The following is a 22,820-nucleotide window of genomic DNA, read 5'->3' as shown; positions in this document are numbered from 1 at the left end:
GTGAAGAAAGAAAACAAAACCCAGCAAAACAGAAAAAGAGGGAAAAAACAAAACAGAAAACATCTCAATTGTTTTTCTGTTCAAAGTCTTCTATAAAAATCTATTTGAATACTATTAAAAATTCAGTTTGTGGTTAATCTAAAAATCTCACCAAGCCTCTGGTCCGTTTTAGGAAGCTTATTTTCTAGAGACCTTTTCTGGCAGAAATGGGGTGGAAATAGTCTATTTGGGAAGGTTACAGGAGACCCTGTTCATGTTAAGAGTGTGAGCTGCACTTGGTGGAGGTCTGGTCATTCAGACGGTCCCCGCCTTCCTTCCCCACTGGACCCGCCCCCTTCCAGAACTGAGATGGGCAGCTTCTGCCAGCGTAGTACCTGCCGTTCCTTGTATCGTGTTGCCGCATGTTCTTGATAAAATGAATCTTCTTAAAGTTCTTTGGTCTGGGCGAACCTGAGAGAGTTCGACATCTGAAAAACAAAGTCATTTAAAAATACAGTCAGTTGCTTGCTGGACAGCTGAGACATCTCCACACAAAGACAGGAAGGAAAGACCAGACAAATGGTTTGAGTCACCCCAAGGATAATGAGGACAATATGGCTGGAGGCAAGGAAGCTTTAAAAAAACCCCAATGACAGACAACTTCCTTGATAATACTGATAATAATTTATATGGGTATCTGAAAAGCCAGCTAATGAAAACTATTGTCCTCAGTTATAACAACATAACCTACCCAGATTCCAAAGACATTATTCTTTCTTGTCATCTCAAAAAGAATTCTCCTGTATCAACACAGGTAATAGAAATAGAAAACTATAAATTTAAAAGAATTTAGAAGGGAAACAACACTGGAAAATTCAGTTTAAAAACAACCCTGAATCATTTTTCTTTTGTAGCAGAACTCTGGCCTGAACTACCTTCGGTTCTCCACTGTGCCTGGAAGTCACAGCTTTATTCTGAATGAGAATCAGAGACTCAGCTCATGGCTTTTCTTTTCTTTTTTGTTTTTAAGATAAATTTTAGATAAATATTTGTTGAACAAAATGACTTGGATTCAAATTTTTTTTCCTGGAATACACAACATGTGCTTGCACAGCAAGACTGACAGAACAGACCACAGGCTGAAAAGATCTTATTTGTGTATATTGTTTTCAAAGTTACCTGGCAAACTCAGTCACATAGCTGCAACAACAACAAGAAAAAAAAGCAAAAAACAAAAAACCCCAAAAACCCAACAAACAAGAGTCTGAAGTTTAGTCTTTTCTTGAAAAAGGGAGCTATGACTTTTCTATTTTGGTTTTTGCTACTGAATTTTATTACTTATAAGCCTTTCTGACTATGGGACCCAAGGGCTGGTTGAGCCATAAGAGTGGGGACCTGAGAACGTACGCTTCAGAGGCAAAGTTACAGAGAGCTGTGCCCGGCTGCCCAAAGCCACAGGGAGGTCAGGGCGCGGGCCAGTTCTCAAGTTCAGTCACTGAACTTGAACCTTCAAGTACGAGAGTGACAAAGTGACCCAACAAGGAGGTGTGAGGGTGGGGGGCGCGGGGCGTGGGGCAGGATGGGCACAGGACTAGGGAATGGACAGGGTCACAGGTCTACAGAGCAACTCCAGTCTCTAAAATCTCCCAAGGGCCCAGTTCCAGGTGGGTGCCCTTGATGCCCCTGCTCCAGATTTCAGGGTGTATATCACCCCCAAACCTCCTTACCCTCCCTCTAGGAAGGGCCGATCTTTCTAGAAGCCTTTTCCCAGAGGGCACTGGAAATTATTTTTCTCATAAGAAACAGCACCTTAAAATGTAGTTTAACTTGAAAACAATCACATTTAAGTGAATGAGTGCCAGCCAGAGCGAAGACATGACATCAGATATTCTGTGACTTTCATCAGCAAAACAGAGTTCCGTGGCCTTGGGTGTTGAGGAGGGAAAGCCCCCTTCTGGTCATGTCCACTACAGCAGAGCAGGGTGCAGACTGCGTGGCCCTGCAAGACGCTTCAGCAGAAACCAGGGTCCTCCCAGCCCCCGCCCCAAAACTTATCACTAGTAACCTGACTTACCACTAGTAACATTCCTTCCCTGGCATTTTTGTGAAGATTCAATGTGATGATGTATACAAGAGCTTCATAAACTGTCATGTGACATGGTCAAATACAAATATGCACATTCATGCATATGTACATACATGTAAATATTCATATACCCATTTCAGGTGTTGGGATCATTAACAAACAATTAGCTACAAAGGGTGAATATTTTGTTACTGCCTGCCACCTCAATAGTTAACACTGCAGTCCTTACTAAGGTTCTTGAATTCTTGGTTTTAAATAGATTCCTTTAAAGACTTGCAGAGCCCTGCCTGAGGGCATTTGGTAGATGTTTCCTGTGGACTTCAGGCAGGGTTTGAATAGCGGACAGCACCCACCAATCCCACTCCCTACTCCAGGTGTCTAAACCCAGATTTAGTCTTGCTGGGCTCAAAGGGCCAGGGGGTGTCCCATCTGCGGCCTGTGGGCCACATGCGTCCCAGAATGGCTACGAATGTGGCCCAACACAGAATCATAAATTAACTTAAAACAGTATGAGATGTATGAGATATTGTGTGTGTGTGTGTGTGTGTGTGTGTGTGTGTGTGTGTGAGAGAGAGAGAGAGAGAGAGAGAGAGAGAGAGAGAGATTGAGATTACGGGTCCCAGTGTATTTAATGTGCAGCCCAAGACAACTCTTCTTCTTCCAGTGTGGCCAGAGATGCCAAACGGTTGGACACCCCTAGCAGAGGGTGTCTTGTAACTATTATGCCTTCTTGGGGCAGCTCTCTGGGGCAGGCCCAGAACGCCAAACTGACTCAGTTCTACCTCCCGAAATGAATGCTCGGGTCTGCAGGTCACCCAAGGTCCCCAGCTGTCTCTCTCATACACAGCAGCAGATTCCAGAAACATGTAGTCACTGAAAAGGGGAGAACCTCTGAGAGGGTAAAGGTGTGTTTCCATTAGTTTCTGCACAGGGCCAAGTGTTCAGGAGTGTCCTCATACCCTCATCCCACTTCCCCCCAAAGGGAGGGGTTCCTGGGTCAGCCAGTTTGGGGCAGTGGGCCCAGAGCGAGACTGTGAGCCAGATGGGAGGGCACTTTCCCAGCCTTACCCCAGTGGCGGGGAGCTGGTAGCAATCCCAGACCACAGGACGGATGCTCCCAAGCTGCTCCCTGCCTCCTGTGCCTGCAGAAGGAGGTGCTGCTGCCCTTCACGTTTGAGAAACAAAATCTCCCAGGCTTCTGCAGGAACTGGAAGTCAGCAAAAGAGCCATAGGTGGGTGTCAGCCCCAGCAGGGGAAGGAGGGGGTGCAGCAATCACTTAACGAAGCACCAGCCAGCACCCACCAACCAAGACAGGCTGGAAAACTGGGGCAGGTGGTGATGGCTGCCATGTTTGCTGCAGATGAGCTGAGGGTTTTCTAGATACCTAATAGGAGTCCGAGGTCCTCATTTCTAGGGTGCTAGGTAACCATGGGGCAGGAGGACATGGCTCAGTCTATAAACCCTCTCTCTGAAAAGGCTCAATTCTTGGAGTTGTGGATGGACACAGGAAACTACTAACAAATTGTGATGCACAAAAGAAAAGCAAGACTTTTAAAAGAAGAACTTAACAAAGGTGCTTTATGTTGATATCAGCATCCAATTCTATGGGCTCCTCATTCAGGGAGCTGTTTTTCTTGCGTTTTTTTTAAGCATTCAACTAAACCACCAGGGAATCTAAGAAATGCTTGAAGAGAATTGTGGCATTAGCAACGATTGCCAAGGAAACCGGAAGACTGAGCATGCAGGTTGTGGCAGCTTAAGCAAAGAACAAATTAATTTTGAAACTGCCTGAATTAATGTGTAAATATCCATTTAAAAACATACATTTTAAGTGATGCAAAATTAAATTAGGATAGAATTAAATTACAAACTAATTTAATGAAAGATTGGCTCTTTCTTGTTAGCACTGATTACAGGATACACTTACTTATGCAAAAGGTTGTTAACAGATGCCTTGGAGCTATTTGTTTAATGTGCTGAGTTTAAAAGCAAGTTGGGTTAATAGCCTTCGGACCCCAGTTCTCCAAACACTTCAATGTCAGTAACGGTACATTAATTTCACAGACTTGGGAAGCTGGAAAGGACCTCGGCGATCAGCCAGTTTGCCCCTCCCATTTTACAGATGGGAAAACTGAGACCCCAGAGAAGCTGAGTAAATTTCCAACGTCATGCAACCACTTAGTAGAAGAATCAGGCCAAGAACTGAAGTCCCCTGATTCTTAAACTGTTTTTAATTTTTAAAAAAGTCCATTAGGGAAAATAAGACTTTTTAAACTGTCTGAATTTCCTTGATTTCTGACTTATTTTTAAATGTTGTACTTATACACGGTTTGTTGGAAATGAAGTCTCATATTCTGTTAAGAGCTGGAAGAAGTCACAGCTGAGGGGGGGAAGCTGCTGTCCTCTACTTGCCTGTGCTGTCAGAGGCATGAGGAGCGGAAGCAGAGGATCAGCCTGGGCAGCCTCTGAGAGGGCGGTACAGGGGTGATGGGGCGTGTGACCAGGAGCTCGGTGCCCAGCGTCTCCTCGGCGTTTCCTTAACCACCTAGAATCCCCGAAGCGGGAGTAACATTTTTCCCCCGGTTTCCTTGGCTCACAGCTACCACACTGCTCTAACGACTGTGGCTTCTCAAAGCCTTTAGGAACACCAGGGGCTTTTCAGCTCTATTCATTGATTTTTCCGCTTGTGGTACCTGCTCAAATGCCAAAGCCACTTGGTGCCACCTGAGAACGTTTCTCCTCCACTCCTACTGATTACTGTGGCCCAGAGCCAGCTCCCTCATTTGACTGTTAATGCAGCTTTTTGTAGGCTTCCTTCAAGGAAACAGCCCTTCTCCCACATTTAAAATAGTGGCAGATGGGAGCACACTTGCACCCCGGCCACGTTTGTCACGTAGCTGTGCGCCATTCATCCTAGGATGGGCCTGGAGGTAACAAATGTGTTCAAAAAGACTTCCAAAGTGGAAATCAAACTGTCTGGCCCTGGCTTTCTCTTTGGAATAATGTCAGTGATGAGATTCAGGGTCACCTGACACTTTTGGCTAGACCCTGTCTATGCGCCATCCTTCATCCAGGCCCTCTGTGCGTAAGACCTAGAACCTGGGAGTGAAGCTCTTGTCAGAGAAGGAGCCGGCTCAGGGTGAGATGCCTCCCTCCACATCACCCCCCCCGCCCCCCCCCGGCCCAGGCTCAAAGCAAGGAGCCTGGGACTCCTAAATCCTGGCCAGTGGCGAGAGCACAAGGAGCACAGACATGGTTTCCCGAGGAGCTGGTATGAGTTGAAGGAGCACATCCTCCTGCAGGACCGCCCTCACCCCTCCTCCACGCCCCGCTGGCCGCCTGCATGCCTGCCCCGTAAAGCCAGCATCCCATCTTCCCTCAGCTCCCTCTGCAGGGAGGAGGCCCCCCACCTGCCACGGGCCACCCGGCTCGGGCTGCTGTGAGGATTTAAAAAGATGCAGTGTGTGAGTATTGTCTCCTGCACCACGGAGGGCCTGGCTGGACCGCGGTGCAGATGGGGCCGGCAGAGAGATGTAGGATTAGAGGAGGGAGAGCTGCCAGTCGGAGGCCCGGCACTGCTCAGCAATTGCTGTCACCCAAAAGAAGATGCCTCGCCAGCACTTTTATAATCCTGAGGGAGAAATGGAACGCTTTCAGCCCTCAGGGAGCACTCACAACTCTCCTGATAGAGTTTCCCCAGCAACTGGCTGTACACAGTGACATTGTGGACACTTCCTAATGAAGCCCAGGACTGTGACTACTGTGTCGCCGCGCCTGGGAAAGCTGGGCCATGATGGTCTCTTCAAGCAGCAGCTTTCAAAATGAAAGGAAAATAGCACCCAAATCCACACGCTAACTGGCTCTCCAATATGTAAATAGAATTTAACAGTTTTCTGGTTCTAGTGGTCCTTAGGGTGAGAGTTTCCAAATTATAAGTCTGGGAGACAGAAGGTCATTTTAAAAATTTACTTCTGTAGATGAAGAACTACAAGAAAATAATAAAAGCAAACTTTCGTGGCGATCTTGTACAGCAAGCCATTTATACACATACAAATGCAACGCCAGAAATTTACCTCCGTAGTGGGGCGTTCTCTTCAATGTCTTCCAGGGTCTCCAAGGACGATCTCTGAGAGATGAGGCGACGTCTGCAGAGAGAAGAGAGGGAGGAAAATCTAGGAGTTAAAACTGCACTGTGAAGTAGATTGGGCATTTCTGAAAATCTGAAACTGTTCTAGGAATAAAGACCATTAAGAATAAGAAGATCAGACAAAAGCTGTCTTTAAGAGGCTGCCGTGTTCCCAGCCTGCACCCTGAATGCCAGGCCCATCTAGCCTTCCCTATGGTGATTAGGAGAGTGACTGACCCTTTATATACTGCTATTTTCTCCAAAAGACAAAAAAACCAAACCAAAACAAAACAAAAAACCCAGGTGCCTCTTATTATATGCAGCTGAGGTACTCTGTGCAGTTTCTCTCAAGCGTTAGATAATACTGTTAAGTATTCAAATATCAGTGGCCTGTACCAGATTAGCTGATAAATATTACATTTTAAAGCTATGTTAAATAAAATCTCAATTAGGATGCAATAAAATCATTAGGAAGCAATGAAAAGTTATGGTCTCTGGATGACCATGATTTCAAAAGCAGTTAGAAACAAGGAAGGCATTATTCCTTTGGGAGACTTTCTCAGAGGCCACTCGGAATAAATATTGGGGCCTGTTTAGATAATACATTTACTCTTTCCGGCTGCTAAAGAATTGCAAACCACCAGCTAAAACCTCCTCAATCTAGTTTCTTTTGCCGGCCTGAGATAAGAACAGGTCCCCGTTAACTGAGACTATCTGGTAAGGGCATCAGGGTGGGATGGTTGAACTTTACAGTGAATTCATCTGAACATGGACCATCATTTCATAGAAAGTGATTTGACTGAAGCGGGTAAACAGTAAAAATCTGATTGGGTCTCTCCTTACCTTGAAAAAAAATGGGACTAAAACTAGAGGGATAAGTCTATATTGTATTACGGTTGGCAAAATTTAGATTAAGAACATGCGATTATAACTGTTCTAATTTGTTCTAAAGAGCAACAAAAAATAAAACAAATTTTTTTTTGTTTTGTGTATACCTTTTCTGACCATCTACCCTGACACCTTTTGCTTCATATTTTACTTTTTAATAAGACAACCAGAAAGATCATTTCTACAAACTCTTCAAGGGCTTCAATTTTCTAACAGCCTTTTCTAACTGCTGATATTCCAATGCTTTCTAAAATACTCATCACACAACCTCCTGTATCACTGAACCGGCCTAATTCTCTCAGACCCTCATTCGTCAATGTGTGAGAACCAACAGTTCCCCAGCGTTATCTTCAGTGTCTTTAGGACATACAGACCTTCTGCTGCAAGACCTGAAGTTTAACTCTGCAATTAATTCACATTCAACTACTTCCATTTCTAGAATATCGTCAGACTTCCAGTGGTCAGCCAGAGCAGCGGCAATGGCTATGGGGAGACACTGGCCAACACATTAGTAAGCAGGGCTTCTCTGTGCAGCCCTGTGACTCTGGGACTCGGCTCTTTAGGACCCCTGTGACAGCAACCAGCAGCTGTGGCTTTGAAGCTTCTAGTCCATCAGCTGAGGCGTGGCCCCTCCAGGTTCTAGGTCTGGGCAGTATGAAGTCCCGCAGGACAGGGCAGACGCCCAGTTAGTCACATCCCGACCCGTCAGAGCTCTTGGGCAGGCACTGCCACGCTCCTCATCCCAGGGACAGTGCAGGTCCACAAAGGAGCACGCATGCTGACCAGACAGACTTGGGCTTCAACCCTGGGAGGCCGAGCGGGAGCCTTAGCAAACTCCTTAATCCTTGAGCCTCCGTTTCCTCATCTATAAAATGAGAAAATGATAGTAACTAAGACACAGAGACACAAAGTCTTTGGCATATGGCAATTACTGTCATGTATCTACTGTATTTTTTATTGATACTCCAGTTTCCTCCACTGGGGCGGTACCCTGACCTGCCCTTCCCCCTCAAATGCCTATGGCTGCCCTAGCTCTGGCCCCTCCCCTAGTCCTACTCAGTAGCAGGGTCACCCCAAAATACCTTGTGGGGCATTGATCCTTCTACGCCTACACCCCCAGAGCATAACTAACTCACATGTCACCTCTGCTGAGGCACTGGCCACTCTGCACTGTTCTCCCTTATTACTACTGTCTCCTCCATAGCCTGAAGGTAGTGATTAAAATGATAGTTCCTCCGTTTACTTCTGGATAATGTTCTGAGTATTTTAAATCAAAAGTGAAATACTGATTTAAGTATGCACACCTAGATTGTCATTAGAGATAACTTCTAACCACAGGCAGAAATAGAGGTATAGGTTTCAGATCCTGGAAATATCAACTAATTGTCAAACTTTGAGCCTTCCTCAAATAGCATTGTAGATAGGATAGAATATTTATATACTTAGAGAGAATATTCAAATATAATAAATATTTAGATAGAATATTTAAATATAATAATACTTATAGAATAGCATAGCATTTTGAAGTGACCAGTACAATAGACATTTTGCTCAATAGATGCAAATAGAAGTAGATGTTTTGCTCACTCTGAAACCAAGGTGACTGAAGCCATTGCAGAACTCCAAGGACCTGCCCCACGCCCCCGTCACTCTCACAGACGTCCACCAGGAAGCTCTGTGGTCACGTCCTTGGACAGTAAAGATGCAACCCAAGGCCCCAGCAAAGGCCCAGCAGGTGCATCCTCTTCACACATCCTGCTCCCACCCGCTCAACCACACCAATGGCAAACCTGGCCTGGTGGAAGCACAAAGCTGACCCAGCCTTGACTCCTGTCCTCAAGGAGCTCATAGTCCAGGGGAATCCATGGGATGACAAGTAAGGAGTTCCATTAACAATCCTTCAAGTCCCTCCAGCATTTGGGACAGCCCTCCCTACCCCAACCACCCCAGGAGTAGTGTGGGGAGCACTCCATCTGAAAAGCCAAGCAAATCTCATGGTGAACACATGAGGCCCTTGCAGGGCAGCCTGTGACCTCACAGGCTCTCATTCAACATTCAGACCAGGGAAAATAGGTTCATTCACAAAAGCGTATCGTCTGACAATTCTCCAATTAAAAAGCTGCATCCAGCTCTTCCTATGCTGGAAAAGAGAGCTACTTATTTAGAAAATGATAAAATTAGAATGTCTCTTTCCATATATTTATAAGAATTTGCTTTTTGAAAGCTAGTACCTTTGATAAGCACTCTCTCTCTCTCTCTCACTCACACACACACACACACACACACACACACACACACGTGCGCACATGGACACTTACAATCTGGATTCCTTATAGGGAAAAAAACCCCAAATGTTGACCTGTTCCTTTAAATATGGCAGATGTGCTTCCCTTCTTCATGAATGGAACTAAACAGTATATTCTCTGAGACAGAGATTCAGAGCTTGCGAAGAAACTACAGGTCATTAAAAAGAAACTGTCACAGCCCTAACCTCTGTGGCTCAGTTGGTTGGAGTATCTTCCTGCAAAGCAAAAGGGTGCAGGTTCAATTTCTGGTCAGGGCACATGCCTGAGTTGTGGGGTCAGTCCCTGGTTGGGGGGTGCACGCAAGAGGCAACCTATTGATGCTTCTCTCTTGCATTGATGTTTCTCTGCTCTTTCTCCATCCCTTCCTCTCTATCTAAAAATAAATTTAAAAAATTCAAAAAAAAAAAAAAAAAAAAGGAAAGAAAGAATCCGTCAAATGGCACCATGAATACAGAGATGCAGTACCTGACCTTCCTACATAAAATAAGGACTCCTTTGCTGCCACAAGAACATGCCCTGTGGTAGTAACACAGTTGTGCTCATCTTTGCCCCCTGCCACCTTGCTAGATCCTTCCAAGGTATGTAACAACCTCTCCCTTTGCCTTCTATTCTTTGAAAGCCCGCAATGGAAGGGAAGGCTAAGGGCAGGTGGCCAACCTTCCCCAGGCACTTTTTAACCCACAATCTGCCTCATAAACTAAGCCCATCGCCATGCAAACTCCTTATTATCAGACACAGTTAACAAGCAAAGGTCTGCATATTTTGATGACTGATAAGAATACTTAGCCTTGGACCAGAATATGCCCCCTTATTAACCAAGCAGACATCCAGTAAGAGACCGACAGACCTCAAAACAACAGCATTATGTGCTGACATCATCAAATGGAAATGTCTGTGTCTGGTCCTTAGACTGAGTCCTCGGGTTCCCCATCTTATCTGACAATTACAATTTGGGCCCTTCCACACTGGCCACAAGCACTTTTGAGGCCAATGTGGTTCACGTTCTGGCCTCTCAAAAGCCTCTAGACCCTTTTCAGAGTATTACCTTTTAAATGTTCAGCTCTGTCTGAGCAAGGAAATAATAATCCATGACAAGACTGTGTATCTGGATATATATACTTGTACCAAGTTAATCCATTTATCAGTAGGGCTAATGGTTCATCTGTGAGTACAAGTCACTCTGTGCTCCTGGGACCCAGGGCTGGTCACAGTGGTAGTTATAATAAATCCACTGACACTGAAAGCTTAAGTCAAGTCACTGAGAGAAGGAGGGAAAAATCACATAGAAAAGCATGTGACTGTAGTGGCAGAGGACTAGGTAAGGTGGGACCCAAGTCCAGTATTTCTAAAGTGTCTTTTAGGCACAAGAGTCTCCGCAGCTCTATTTCTAAAGTGTCTTTTAGGCACAAGAGTCTCCGCAGCTCTATTTCTAAAGTGACTTTTAGGCACAAGAGTCTCCCCAGCTCCATTTCTAAAGTGTCTTTCAGGCACAAGAGTCTCCCCAGCTCTATTTCTAAAGTGTCTTTTAGGCACAAGAGTCTCCCCAGCTCTATTTCTAAAGTGTCTTTTAGGCACAAGAGTCTCCCCAGCTCTATTTCTAAAGTGTCTTTTAGGCACAAGAGTCTCCCTGACTCCACTTTCAGGGCAGGAGCAGGGACCGACCATCCACACTAGCTGACTGGGAGAAAACAGGGCCCACAGCCTGGCCATCCTGAAAGACGGCCATCCTGTCACTGTCCTAGTTAACAGCATTCTGGGGGCCCCAGGACAGCGAGGGGCGAGGTGGGAGCTGTGCTTAGGACACCTGCATTAGCACTTCTGGAAGAAGCACATTTCTTCTTTGCCTGGTACTCAAAGCACGTTGGAGGGAGGGGTAAAGTAGGCAGGGCATGGGGCAAATGCCAGAAGGACCTCACCGAAGCTGGATGCTGGGCTTGCTGCTGCCCCTGCTGACCAGTGAGGCCAGGGCAGGGTCACCCGTGGGTCCGGCAGTGCCAACTGCTCATGGCTAATCCCCTTATGGGGTTATCTGGGCAGCGGGTTAGCCCAATGGCTAATGTCAGTCTGTGGGCACCGCAGGGGACAACTGCGAGAGTCAGAACGAGCATATAACAAGGAAGATGGCCCTCTGGCCTTGGCATCAAGTGAGGACGTTAAACTGATCAATGCTTTCTACCCGGCTGCACATGGGAGCCCCAGGGAACACTGAAGATCGGAGCAACACACACATTCTGAGAGTGAGAAGGGACCCGTGGCCATCTGAGCCAACAATTGCTGCCGTCGCCATCCTCACAAAAAGGCAATTTCCTATGTTGCTCTAGTTCTCTTCCGGCAAGAGGCCCCCTTCCTGGCTGTAAGAGAGGCCGCTGGGGCACGGTTACCTCTTCACAGGTGCGAGGGAAGTGAGGCCACCTCAATTACATAGGTGAGGAGTGATCTGAGGTCAGGATGACCTCGGATCCATCCAGTAATTATGACTGAAACCCCCCCCCCCCCCACAAAAACCAACCATAAGAATAACTTATTAACATAGTCACATGATACCCACACACTTGTAATTTATTTGCTTTGTTGCTGTGTCCCTCCCCCACTGACCTCTCCCTCCCCCAGAAAGAACTGAACCACCCTGGACAGTGAGCTGCGCAGGGAGGGCCACTGTCTGCCTCCCCTGTGGAGCCCTCGGGATGGAGCATGCTTCGCAAACAGCACGCGCTCAAGCACGGCTGGCTGAATAAACTAATGAACCCCCTCATCGGGCTGCTGAGCATCTGAGGGTATTCCCAGGGAGCTCCTGACCTTCCACTCCGTGCTCTTCTACACACAATTACTAGTGGGGCCTCCCTCTTCAATATACGAGTTCCCAGTCCGGTTGCCAGAAGCCCAGAAATCATCGCAGAAAGCTTCCCAACACCTCACTATAACGATGAGTACAGGTGGGCAGAAAACGCTCATCTAGTGAGAAGGGCGGGAGCGGAGAAGGGACAGTCCCCTTCAAGCACAGCTGAGCAGTTCAAAGGTATGAGGTATAATCGGTTTAAAATGGGTTTCTTCTGTTTAAGCTTATTAAACATTCACTTTTCCAAATGGAGTTTTATGTGTCTCACCATAAAAAAAAAAAAAAAAAAAAAATCAAACCAGGAAATGCATCAAGTAGAAACTGAGGAAATGATCTGCTAACCCCAGTGCCTGGAGAGCACCCTCTGAGAGTTTGATGTTTACCCTTTCCGTGATTAAAGCTGTGAAAAGAAGGATTTGCCTTTTTAAAAACAAAGGCTGCCGGGAAGAACGCCACCATGGGACAAAGCTGGCCGCTGGCTCCACTGCTGGAGGCGCTTGCAGCGCCGGAGCAAGATGGGAGAGCGGGGACACGGATGGACAGCAGCCAAGAGGGCATCCCCAAGGCTGGGTACCCTGTTCCCTCCACAATTTCTGGCTACTGGTGGGCTGGCAAGAAAAGCAGTCACCATAAAGGGGCACAAAGGCTTGATTGCTCACACCACCAGTTAGGGGGCAGGGGGATGCGGGAGCACCAGTAGGATGAGGGCTCTAACCTCACCCTTGAGGCCTGGTCCTGATGCCCGCGGGTCCAACAGCCTTCACCACGTGGAGCTGCAGGTATGGGAGCTGCGGCCTGAGACCATTCTAGGGGCAGGAGCACTATCAGGATGTAGACCACGCCCCAGCCACAGCGGGTGCTGCAGGGCTGCCGCAAGGAGTTGGGGCTGGATGGTAAGCAGCCACACTTCGGTCCAGAGCCGGAGGGAGCGCCCTCTCTGAGCCTCCTTCTCTGACTGAGACTTGCAAAGCTTTCAAGGGCCCCAGTCAGGGTCCAGCAGGGAAGGGCTCGAGGGCCACCAGCCAAGGAAGCAGAGCTGGCCTTTTTGCAGATAGAAAAATCTGCTGGTAAAATGTCATAAGATCCCATCCCCCTGGTTCTTCTGTCCCCACACCGCGGGCATATATATGCAGTCTTCCGTTCTAGAGAGAGTGCTCAACTCAGGTGGAAAAGGTGGTCCTAAAGGACAGGGTGCAACTCTGACACTTGTGGGCTGACCTTTTGTGGAAGCCTAGTATTGACAGGAACCCTAACATGTCCGAGAGCCTCTGCATATCCAAGAATCATACTTTCATTGATATATCTTTGGTGAAAATGCTGGTTTTCAAATACCAGGCTCTCTGAAGGCCAAATGCACCTCTAACTTGCCATGGGTCCGGCCGCCACCTCTCTCACACAGCTGTGAACTGTTGAGGCTACAGCTCCATGGGCTTGCTCTCCAGATTTAGCAGCTAAATGATGATAACTTTGTTCATGATTTGGCAAATCTCACAGCCAAGATTCCAGATGCGCTTTTAGCAGAAGTCATATCAGATTGTGCTCACTGAAGAAGCAAGCTGTTTTGCAGCAACACATATGTGTCCACAGATGAAGAAAGGAAAGTCAGCTGTCACTTCCTAATAGACGCTACATAGAGTCTTAAAGCGAAAACGCCCTTGGCTTCAGCCTGAAGTCGCGTTCATCAGATCCGTGCTTAGTTCTGCTTTCTATGGATCTAAAGCTTTGTCTAGCGGCAAAGCTGCTGATGAAACTGAGTGTGGCCCTTACTTGCTCACCTGGCAATGGCTGCTTGTTAGCCTGACTGCGGAGAAAATCCCCGAGGAGAGCAGGGTTCTGATGCTGCACTGGCAGACTGGCTGGGCCAGGTCACCAGGCTGCAGGGACCGGCAGAGCATCCTGTCTGCAACGCCTCTGACCACAGGGCACACGGCGGGCTTGCTGGTGCAAGGAAAATCCTCTCCGCGTGGCACCTTATGCACCTAAACTCAGATCCAGACTCAGAATACTGACAGAAAGCAGCAATCCACACTCCCCAGCAGGTCATAGGAGTCTCTCTTGTAAAGGAAGAAAAACAGGATTATCTTTAAGAAAAGGAGAGATGTATAGATCGAGAAACAGAGACAATGCTAGGAGACTGATTTTGAATCTGGCTGTGTTAAGGTCTCCAGCTGATGAATCAGGCAAAAAGGAAATTAAAATCAATACACCAAGAATCGCCAATCAGCTGTTCAAATAAGATCTGTTTCTACATTTTTATATGCAGGTCAGGAAAGCAGCACTAAATGTTTACAGAGAATACAAAGGCACTCGGCTTGCCTATGTTTATTTTCATTTCAAGTTTCTCATCAGACTCGCCAAATTCTGGAAAACCAAGGCGTGAGGTCATCTCAGTGTTTACGGCTGTATTAACAGAATTTAAAAACCGGCCGGGAATTCACTCCTCAGACCTCCCAGTGCCCCCTGCCCACTGTCGCCTTCCCTGTCTTACAAAATGCCCTTCACATCATGTCACTCTCCACTTTGGAGACACACAATGATCCCCTCTGGGAACAAGTTCAAACTCTTCTGATGGAAGGACTAGAGGGTAAGTCAGAAGACGGCAGCACACAGCAACCTGACCATCCCAAAGACACCTGCCCAGGCTCCTGGACAGTGCTCGGGTCTCAGCAAATGAAGGGGGTCCGGCTCAGCCTCATCCCGGGCAAGCGCCGTGCCTGCAGTGGGATGGAGCAAGCTGACCAAGTGCGCAGAAGAGCAGAGACTAAGAGCAGCTGACTGGTTGGGAAGAAAAATCAGGATCCCGAGAAGACTGGGATTTTGAGTGACTGATGAGGTGAATGACACTGTTCTTGCTACAGAACATGCTGGATACTCACTTCGGGGGGGGGGGGCAGTATTGACAAGTGGAGGCCAAGCCAGGACAACGTAAGGATGAGGACATACAAACAATGGAAAACTGCTCAAAATGAAAGGGACAGTTTCATCCTGGGCCAAAAAGAGCCCTGTTGATCAAATACGACCAGTCCAAGGACTTTGGGCCCAATACGTGCACGTTCTGGGTAAGCATCAGAATTCAAGGAATCAAATCCAGCATCTTTGTGAAAGGGATTCCCTGAGCCAGGTGGGGAGTATGGCTAGGAATCCAGCACCTGCACCCAGAGTTTAAGGCCAGGACAGACCAGGTGTGTAGTGTGTGGGAGGCAGAGGGAGGCACAAGTGAGCTCAGAGGAGAGCCTGGTACAAATGGGAAGAGGCACCAGTTAAAAAGACCACAGCAAAGGATTGACCAGACCAGTGTGGATGATTCAAAAGGTAAGCCCAGGACTTCTCCCATACATGCTCAACAGGACAGAAGCACCTGTGCAAGGCGCTTCCCGGAAGCAAAGTCAAGGAAAGAGCCAATAAAATCCAGGAGACAGCCAGGCCCCCAATCAGATGGCCAGGGTCGGTTCTAGGAGGATCTGGGGAGACCCCAGGGCCAAATGAACATGCACAGCAGGGTGAGGCTGGGGGCTGGCACAAACGCATGCACTGCGTAAGTGTATGTGCACATTCGTGAACACACACGGTGTGTCCTTCTGAGACCAGAAGGACAAGGCGTGAGCTGCCTGCAGGGCTTACGTGTGGGGCAGCAGTGCAGAGGCTGGAGGTGCTTCCTTAGACAGAGGCTGACAGCAAGCTGTTCCCAGGCCTTCTGATGGCCCACCAGTACCTGGATCATGTCTGATGCATCCATGGCCTCCACTCATCCCTAGCCTTTAAAGGTAGTGTGTTTCATCCTGGACTCTCTTCTCTGTACTCAGGGCAGGGCCACCTCTTCAACACCCACTGTGACAATGAGTGGAGAGCAATGGTGACCTCGCCCTTAATGCTCAGTCATTGGGACTTTCTGGTGCTTTCCAGGAACGCCTTTGCATGCTGAACTCTTTATAAGCCAGACAGATACACATTTATTCTCCATCAGAAAGCAAAATGAGGGCTCACTGTGCACTGCTCTATGGACTTTGCAGCACAAAGACGAGATGGACAGGAGGAAGCCAAACTCCTCTCCCTGGCTTCCCAGGCCTGAAGAGCAGAGATGTCAATGGGAGCTAATTAGAATCAGCAAGGAGTCAGTGTGGGCCGGTTACCTCCGAGGGGTATTTAATGGGACCTTTCATCAGGAAGCTGCCTTCCAACATAATCATTCCCCTGAGTTTCTCCCGTGGTTTCCAGTGTGACCTTTCTCTGTTCCAAAGGCCTTCAGTAGAAAAGGATTTTGACAGCTCAGAAACAACATGCAGTAATCTATAGCTAATTCAAGACTGACGGGATTTCATCAATCTTTATTTTGCAGTTTTTCAGATTCGAACCCCATTCTATAGCAGCTTATGGAAGCAAAGATTGATGCTTCCTTGTCTATCCAGCTTCAACCACCAGAGTCCCTTTTCCTACCAAGGGTCCCAAATGATCTCATTCTTTTCTGGAAGCAAACCTTTAAAAAAAAAAATGCTTTGTTTCTCCTGGGCCACCTATGTTTATTCCTGTTATTGTAAACTAAATGGGCACAGCTGAATCACTGGCACCATAAAGGGTTTATGGGGTAAGGAATGCCCCAAGAGTGACCAAATCTTATTTAAAAGAAAATGCAGAATTATCTTCATCCACCCAAATCCTACCATTCTCCTTAGGCACAGTGTGGTGTCCCCTGCTCTCCAAAGCTGTCCCTGACATATTCTGAGTTCCTACATTTGGTAACTTAACTATATTTGAAAATATTCATAACTAGATACTTGCATAATGATTGATTTTATTCTTATCTTACACCCTGTATCTGCAACCCAATGGCAAGGACCTTGAGGACAGAATACTATGTGTTCAAGGAACAGTATATTCCCTTGTCATAGTAGGTGCTCAATAAATCCTTAGGTACAACATGGACAACTGTCTACAGCTAGCCCACAGGGGCAAGAATGGATTTTAACTGCTCCAGGGAGTCAGGTTAACATGCTTCTGAGAGACTCTTCCAAGAGGCTCAGCAAGCCAACAGAAGCCCAACCCATATGCGGAATGAGGGCCAAAACCAGAGCTGGGACCTCAGAGATCATCAGATCACTGACGTTCAATTGTTTTTTTGAGCAGCAGCATTTTTTTTTCCAAACTAAAGCTTACCACAAATCACAAAACATAAAACAGACTAGAATAAATATAAATTTTATAAATCTGACTGTATAAAATTTACACATACTTCAGTCACTGTTAGAGCAGTAAAGCTAGTTTCATGAATGAATAAATCCAAATCCAGGAGTCATGGCTGATATTTCTAGTCTAACGTCAGTCTCAGCATCTAATTTATTTATTTTTTTGGTCTTGGCTGTATAGAAGTGTCCATGGCAACCATTTTTAAACATCTCAGGACCCAATTCAATTAAATAGGTGTGGCAGGTAAAGCTTAGTTGCACATGATCAACTTACTCTGGGAATATAAGTTAATTAATGCATAATTAACATATGGGTGGTCATCAGTGTGATAGGGTTTGCTACAGAACACTACTGAGTTTGTATTTTATGGCAGTTTTAAAAACACTTTACTATATAACTATATATATGTATATAATATATACACATATAAATTATACCTCAAAATGTTAAACACAGAATTACTCCATATGCCCTACAGCTCTATTCCTAGATGTAATCCAAGAGAAATGAAAGAAGACCCACACAAAAATTTGTACACAGAGGTTCACAGCAGCATTATTTACAATAGCCAAGATGTGAAAACAACCCAAATGCCCATTAAATTGATACAGGGATGAATAAATGCAATATTATTCAGCAATAAAAAAGGACAGAGGTACTTGATATATGACACAAAATGGATGAACCTTGGAAACATTATGCTGAATGGAAGAAGCCAGTCACAAATGACCACGTAGTGCAGGATTCTAATTATATGAGCTGCCCAGAAAATGCAAATCCATAGAGACAGAAAGTAGATTAGTGGCTGCCCAGGGCTGGGTGTGGGAGGAATGGGGAGTGACTGCTAATGGCCATGGGGTTTCTTTTTTGGGTGATGGAAATGTTCTAAAATTAGAGAGTGGTGATGGTTGCACAACTCTGTGAATATTCTAAAAACCAGTGAATAGTATACTTTAAACGAATGTTGCATAATTCTGTCTGATCAAGCTGTTAAAATATTTATGGATACATAAAATTTATATAGGAAGAATATATTTTGGAGAAACACATAGTAAAAATGAATCAACCATTTGTAGAGCTCCTAAAGCTCTTGCTGAGATCCTTAAAGCTCTAGATAATATAATTTTTGAAAACTACAGATCTGGTTCCATTTCCTTTGACTAGAGCTATGGAGACTGAGAGCTTGACTGAGCTGCCCAGGCCCGGGCTGGATGGAGGGAGAGTAAGGAGAGGGTCCAGACTATCTCATTGCAGAGCTGGTCCCTTTCCTTCCAAATGTGGGTTAAACTGGCCTTTTTAGGGGCTGTTTTCAGCAGCAGGCACCAGGTGAGAACTGAAAGTGGTGGATGCGGGCAAACCCTCCACAGGACAAGGCTGGCTCATGACTTCCCCCCGGGGAAGCACTGCATCCCCCAGCATCCGCTGACAGCTCACCTGTCCGTCCCCTTTCTTCCCGCAGGCCTCATCATTGCTCTCATCAAGCTGTTGATTGTTTGGAGCTCCGAGTCATCAATTTCCTTAACATCCCCTGCAAATTACTCTCTTTTTATAAAGGCTGATACTGTTTTCTAGGAGGGAACCAGGGGGCACCTTCAGGCATCCAAGAAGAAAGAAGACAATACACCTTTCTGGAGCTTCTGTCAGCGTCTGGGGAGGTAGTTTAATTTTTTAACAGCTTGTTCAGAGCACTTTGAAAATATATCATTAGTGCATCTGTCTCACTGTATACGTAATTAGCAACCACAGTTCAGGCTGTTCAGGAAAGGTTTCCAAAAAGAATTTGCAGCCTGAGAAATGTGCCTAAAACCACATGAATATTCACTTAGATGTGATGCAGCTTCAACTGCTGACTGGATTCTTTGGTAAAAGCCTATCCGAGATGTTTGAATGGTACCTTAATGTCAGGGCTTGGGTGTGATACCACATGGTTATTGTGGAAAATAATATATTCTTAACAACCTGGGAGGTGGGGCATATGAGGCCCGTCCAGAAAGTATCCAGCCACACACCATGAAAAAGTGCCGTTTATTGAAGAATATATGAGATGCAAAAAACATTGTACACAGGACAGTGACACCCCAGTCCTCTTCAAAGTAGGCACCTTGGGACCTCACACAGTTCTCTCAATTGTCATCAGCTGTCGTGTCATATTTTCCTGAATCTCATCCACGGTCTGAAATCTCTTCCCTTTCAAAGGTGATTTTAGTTTTGGGAAAAGCCAAATGCCACAGGGTGCCCATTCTGGGCTGTAGAGGGGCTGAATCACCTGGGTGATTTAGTGTTTCACCAAAAAACTCTGCATGAGCAAGGGTGTTGCTGTGAAGAAGCTGCCAATCACCAGTTGTCCATAGCTGTGGCCTTCTGAACCGTCACAATAGTTTCCGCGGAGGAATGTTCAAGTTTAATGCAAAATTTAATGCAGATTCATTGTTCTACTCACTCAATTTGAATTTAACGGCCACACAGTACACATGCTCACTCAGTGGCGTCTACCAGCCTCTACTAGTACAGTCAAGTTGTCATTGTTCACACATGTGCATTCCAGTCCACTCTCTCTGGCTGTCAGATGACATTGGTATCACGCAAACATTCTCATTATATTAACAATAGTTGGGCTTTTTCCAGACAGACACCCTTATACTGTTTTCAACCCATTTTCAGAAAGCAAGGGACTAAAATACTTGCAATTAGCCGCCATTTTAATTTTTCTAAGGATGTGCAATGGTGTCATTCTTTAAGGCAGGATCTGTAAACTGTGGTGCCTGGGCTTCCAAGAGGTTCTGTGCACCTTCCAAAATCAGATGCAAAACATACATGTATGTACCCATGTCCATTTCCCCTTTTTTTCTAAAAGTCTATATAATCCCAAGAAAAGATTAGAAACCACTGTTATCAGGCAAAAGACAGTGCCCTGGGGTAGCAGGGCAGGGTTCTGGATGCAATCCTGTCGCTATTATATGACTTGAAGCGAGCTGTCATTGTCATCATTATCACCAAATATACACAAGTATTCATGGTTCCTCTAGGTGTTAGGAATACAAAGAAGAGTAAAGAAATGTAAGACTTGGTCCTTGTTCTGGGTGGCTCATGATCTAGTATGGAGGTGGCAAACAAAGCTCTAAAAACTTTAAGACTTTGGTTAAATACCCACAGGCCAGAGCCTGGAATGCAGGTGACCTCTGAGTCGTGCCCTGTCCGGCAGGGATGCAAGGCTGATGGGATGTGGGGGACCCGAGTTCCAGTGAGGGTGCATGTCACAGGTGGGTGCACAGAGAGGATCGGTAGAGCCTTTGGCTCTGCTCCGTGCAGTCCAGGTGACTAGGGTTTCAGTGGGTGGTAGGAATGTTGGAAAAAGATGAGGGATGTCAGTCAAAGCAACAGCAGAATAGAAGTAAATGCCCTCTCTGAAAACTGGGTAGATTTCTAAAGGTGGCAACAGAAATAACACTGTGATCTGGCAAAAGGAAAATAAAGAATAGCAAAACAGAGACACTGTGTAGAACTTTGCCAAGAAATGGAGGCATGAATAAAGATGTACAGGGCTGATGAACCATACCATGGGATGGTTCACTGCATGTGAACGTCTTCCTCCACCACCTGGGACAGAGCTCACCAGGACTATAAACAAACTATCATTCATTTGTGCTTACAATCATCCATCCACTATTTATTAAGCTCCCACAACAAGGTGCTGGGGAATTGAGGATGAATAGAGCATAGTCCCTGCCCTCAAGAACAATCTGGTGGAGGGGACACATTAAGAGAGAATTATAAAAATGAAGAATGTACTGACAGATGTGTCTGAGGTGGTGTGGGAGCAAGGAGGGAGGACCCCAGGCCTTAGGGTAGGGCCAAGGAAGAGCAAATCAGGGAAGACTTCCCGGGTGTCAGAGCTGGGATGGACTAGGGAGACCACTAATCCAGATAAGAACACACAGGGACCAGATGTGCAGGTCACGTGTTAGTAAAGCCCATGAGCCCCCAACACTGCACCCACTCATCTCTGCAACCAACACATGTGAGAAAAGACCCTTCAGATTGGTCCTTGCTCCCTGCTCAGCCTAAGAGATTTCTGTTCCTGAATTTTGAAATGTGTCCTTTGAGACTAAAGCTTGTCAAGTGTCAGGACGTGCAAGGCTCACTCTAATGCTGGACTGTGCCTATTAAATTGGCTCTACAATTTAATGCCTCATAATCATCAAGAGCTCATTTTCCCAGGTCCATAAAAACCCAGCAATCTGGCTTCTGCTTTTAAACTAATAAAAAGCACAGGGGGCATAAACAGATCCAAGGCCCATCAACATGCTGCTGAGAAGCTTTGGGTGTGCGGTCTTGGAACCCAGAAACACCAAGCATAAAGCTTGGAAGCTACCCCACTGTCCAGCCCTCTGGAGGTCGGAGAGAAGATGTGGAAGGAAGGGGGCCTTCATCTGATGCATGCCTGACACTCCTTCACATAGCGCTAAGACTCTCAGGAAGGTTCAGACTGGATCAAGAATCCCGCAGGCCTTAGTTACAAACTTATATTTCCATTTTGCGAAGAGTACATACCAAGCACCTTCCTAAGGTTTTTATAGGCATCTTTGCATTTAATTCTTATCCCTATGAGGCTGGTACTATTCTGACTCCCATTTTTCAAATGGAGAAACTGAGGTTCCAACATGGTGTGTCACTTGTCGAAGGTCACAGAGCCAGGAGGTAGTAGATAAAGAACAGAACAATTTCTATACGAAGCAGTCTGAGGTGGCACTTTGATAAGGAGATTCATTTTTGTGAGGGGAAGTGGAGTTTGTCACCCCAAAATGTACTTTTTAAAAAAGATATTGACTACTTCAAGCTGGTTATTTTTAAGAAATGAAAGACTCAGGAAAACTTTGACCTTCCTTCCCTCTAGGACCTGCTCCAGAGAGGGAGCTGTCGTCCTGTTACCGGACAGGGCCTGGCCCTGACCGGGAGTGTGTCGGTTCCTGGCTTCGTGTAGGAAAGATTTCCCAGCATGAGTCCAGGTGATTTTGAGGATCCATTTAGTAAAGCTGGGGACAGTGAAACAAGGAAGGGCTTGGCACTGAAGAAGCAACAGAGAGCCGAGGCTTCGTTGCCTTAGATCACTGGGAAGTCAGAGAAATGGGAGGCTTTGGAGACAGGGTCAGAGGATTAGCCTGGGATGAGCTGCCAGGGGCCCACTGCCTTAGAGTTTAGGAGACATGTGCCTGTGAAGAAAGGAGTGAGGAAAGAAGGAGGGAAAGGGAATGGCGTAGGGTGCTCCCTAGAGGGAGAGGGCATGGGCCGCATCCTTTCCCTTGAGGCTTTTCTCTCTTGCAGGCAGGAATCTTAGGGGAGGTCTCAGGGGAGGTTCAGTGGAATACTCATCAGCTCCCCAGGTGTGTCCTCTCAGGGGCATGATCTCCACTGATTGG

At 46.3% G+C, this 22,820-nt stretch overlaps 1 protein-coding gene across 3 annotated transcripts in view; it reads right to left on the bottom strand.

Annotated features, from left to right (window-relative positions):
- Positions 1 to 22,820, bottom strand: part of CABLES1 (Cdk5 and Abl enzyme substrate 1) — a 101,461-nt gene that overhangs the window by 51,481 nt on the left and 27,160 nt on the right. For all 3 annotated transcript variants that reach the window (XM_054583444.1, XM_054583445.1, XM_054583446.1), the window contains 2 exons: positions 6,140 to 6,211; positions 375 to 467 (listed from right to left, as the gene is read on the bottom strand). In XM_054583444.1, coding sequence (XP_054439419.1) covers positions 375 to 467; positions 6,140 to 6,211 — 165 coding nt within the window. The remainder of the gene's footprint in view (positions 1 to 374; positions 468 to 6,139; positions 6,212 to 22,820) is intronic.

The sequence above is a fragment of the Pteronotus mesoamericanus genome, unplaced genomic scaffold, assembly GCF_021234165.1.
Source record: "Pteronotus mesoamericanus isolate MK-2021 breed Mesoamerican mustached bat unplaced genomic scaffold, CSHL_Meso_final contig_74, whole genome shotgun sequence".
Lineage (NCBI taxonomy): Eukaryota > Metazoa > Chordata > Mammalia > Chiroptera > Mormoopidae > Pteronotus > Pteronotus mesoamericanus.
The sequence above is the reverse complement of the archived record's forward strand: the minus strand, read 5'-3'. Positions and strand labels throughout refer to the sequence as shown.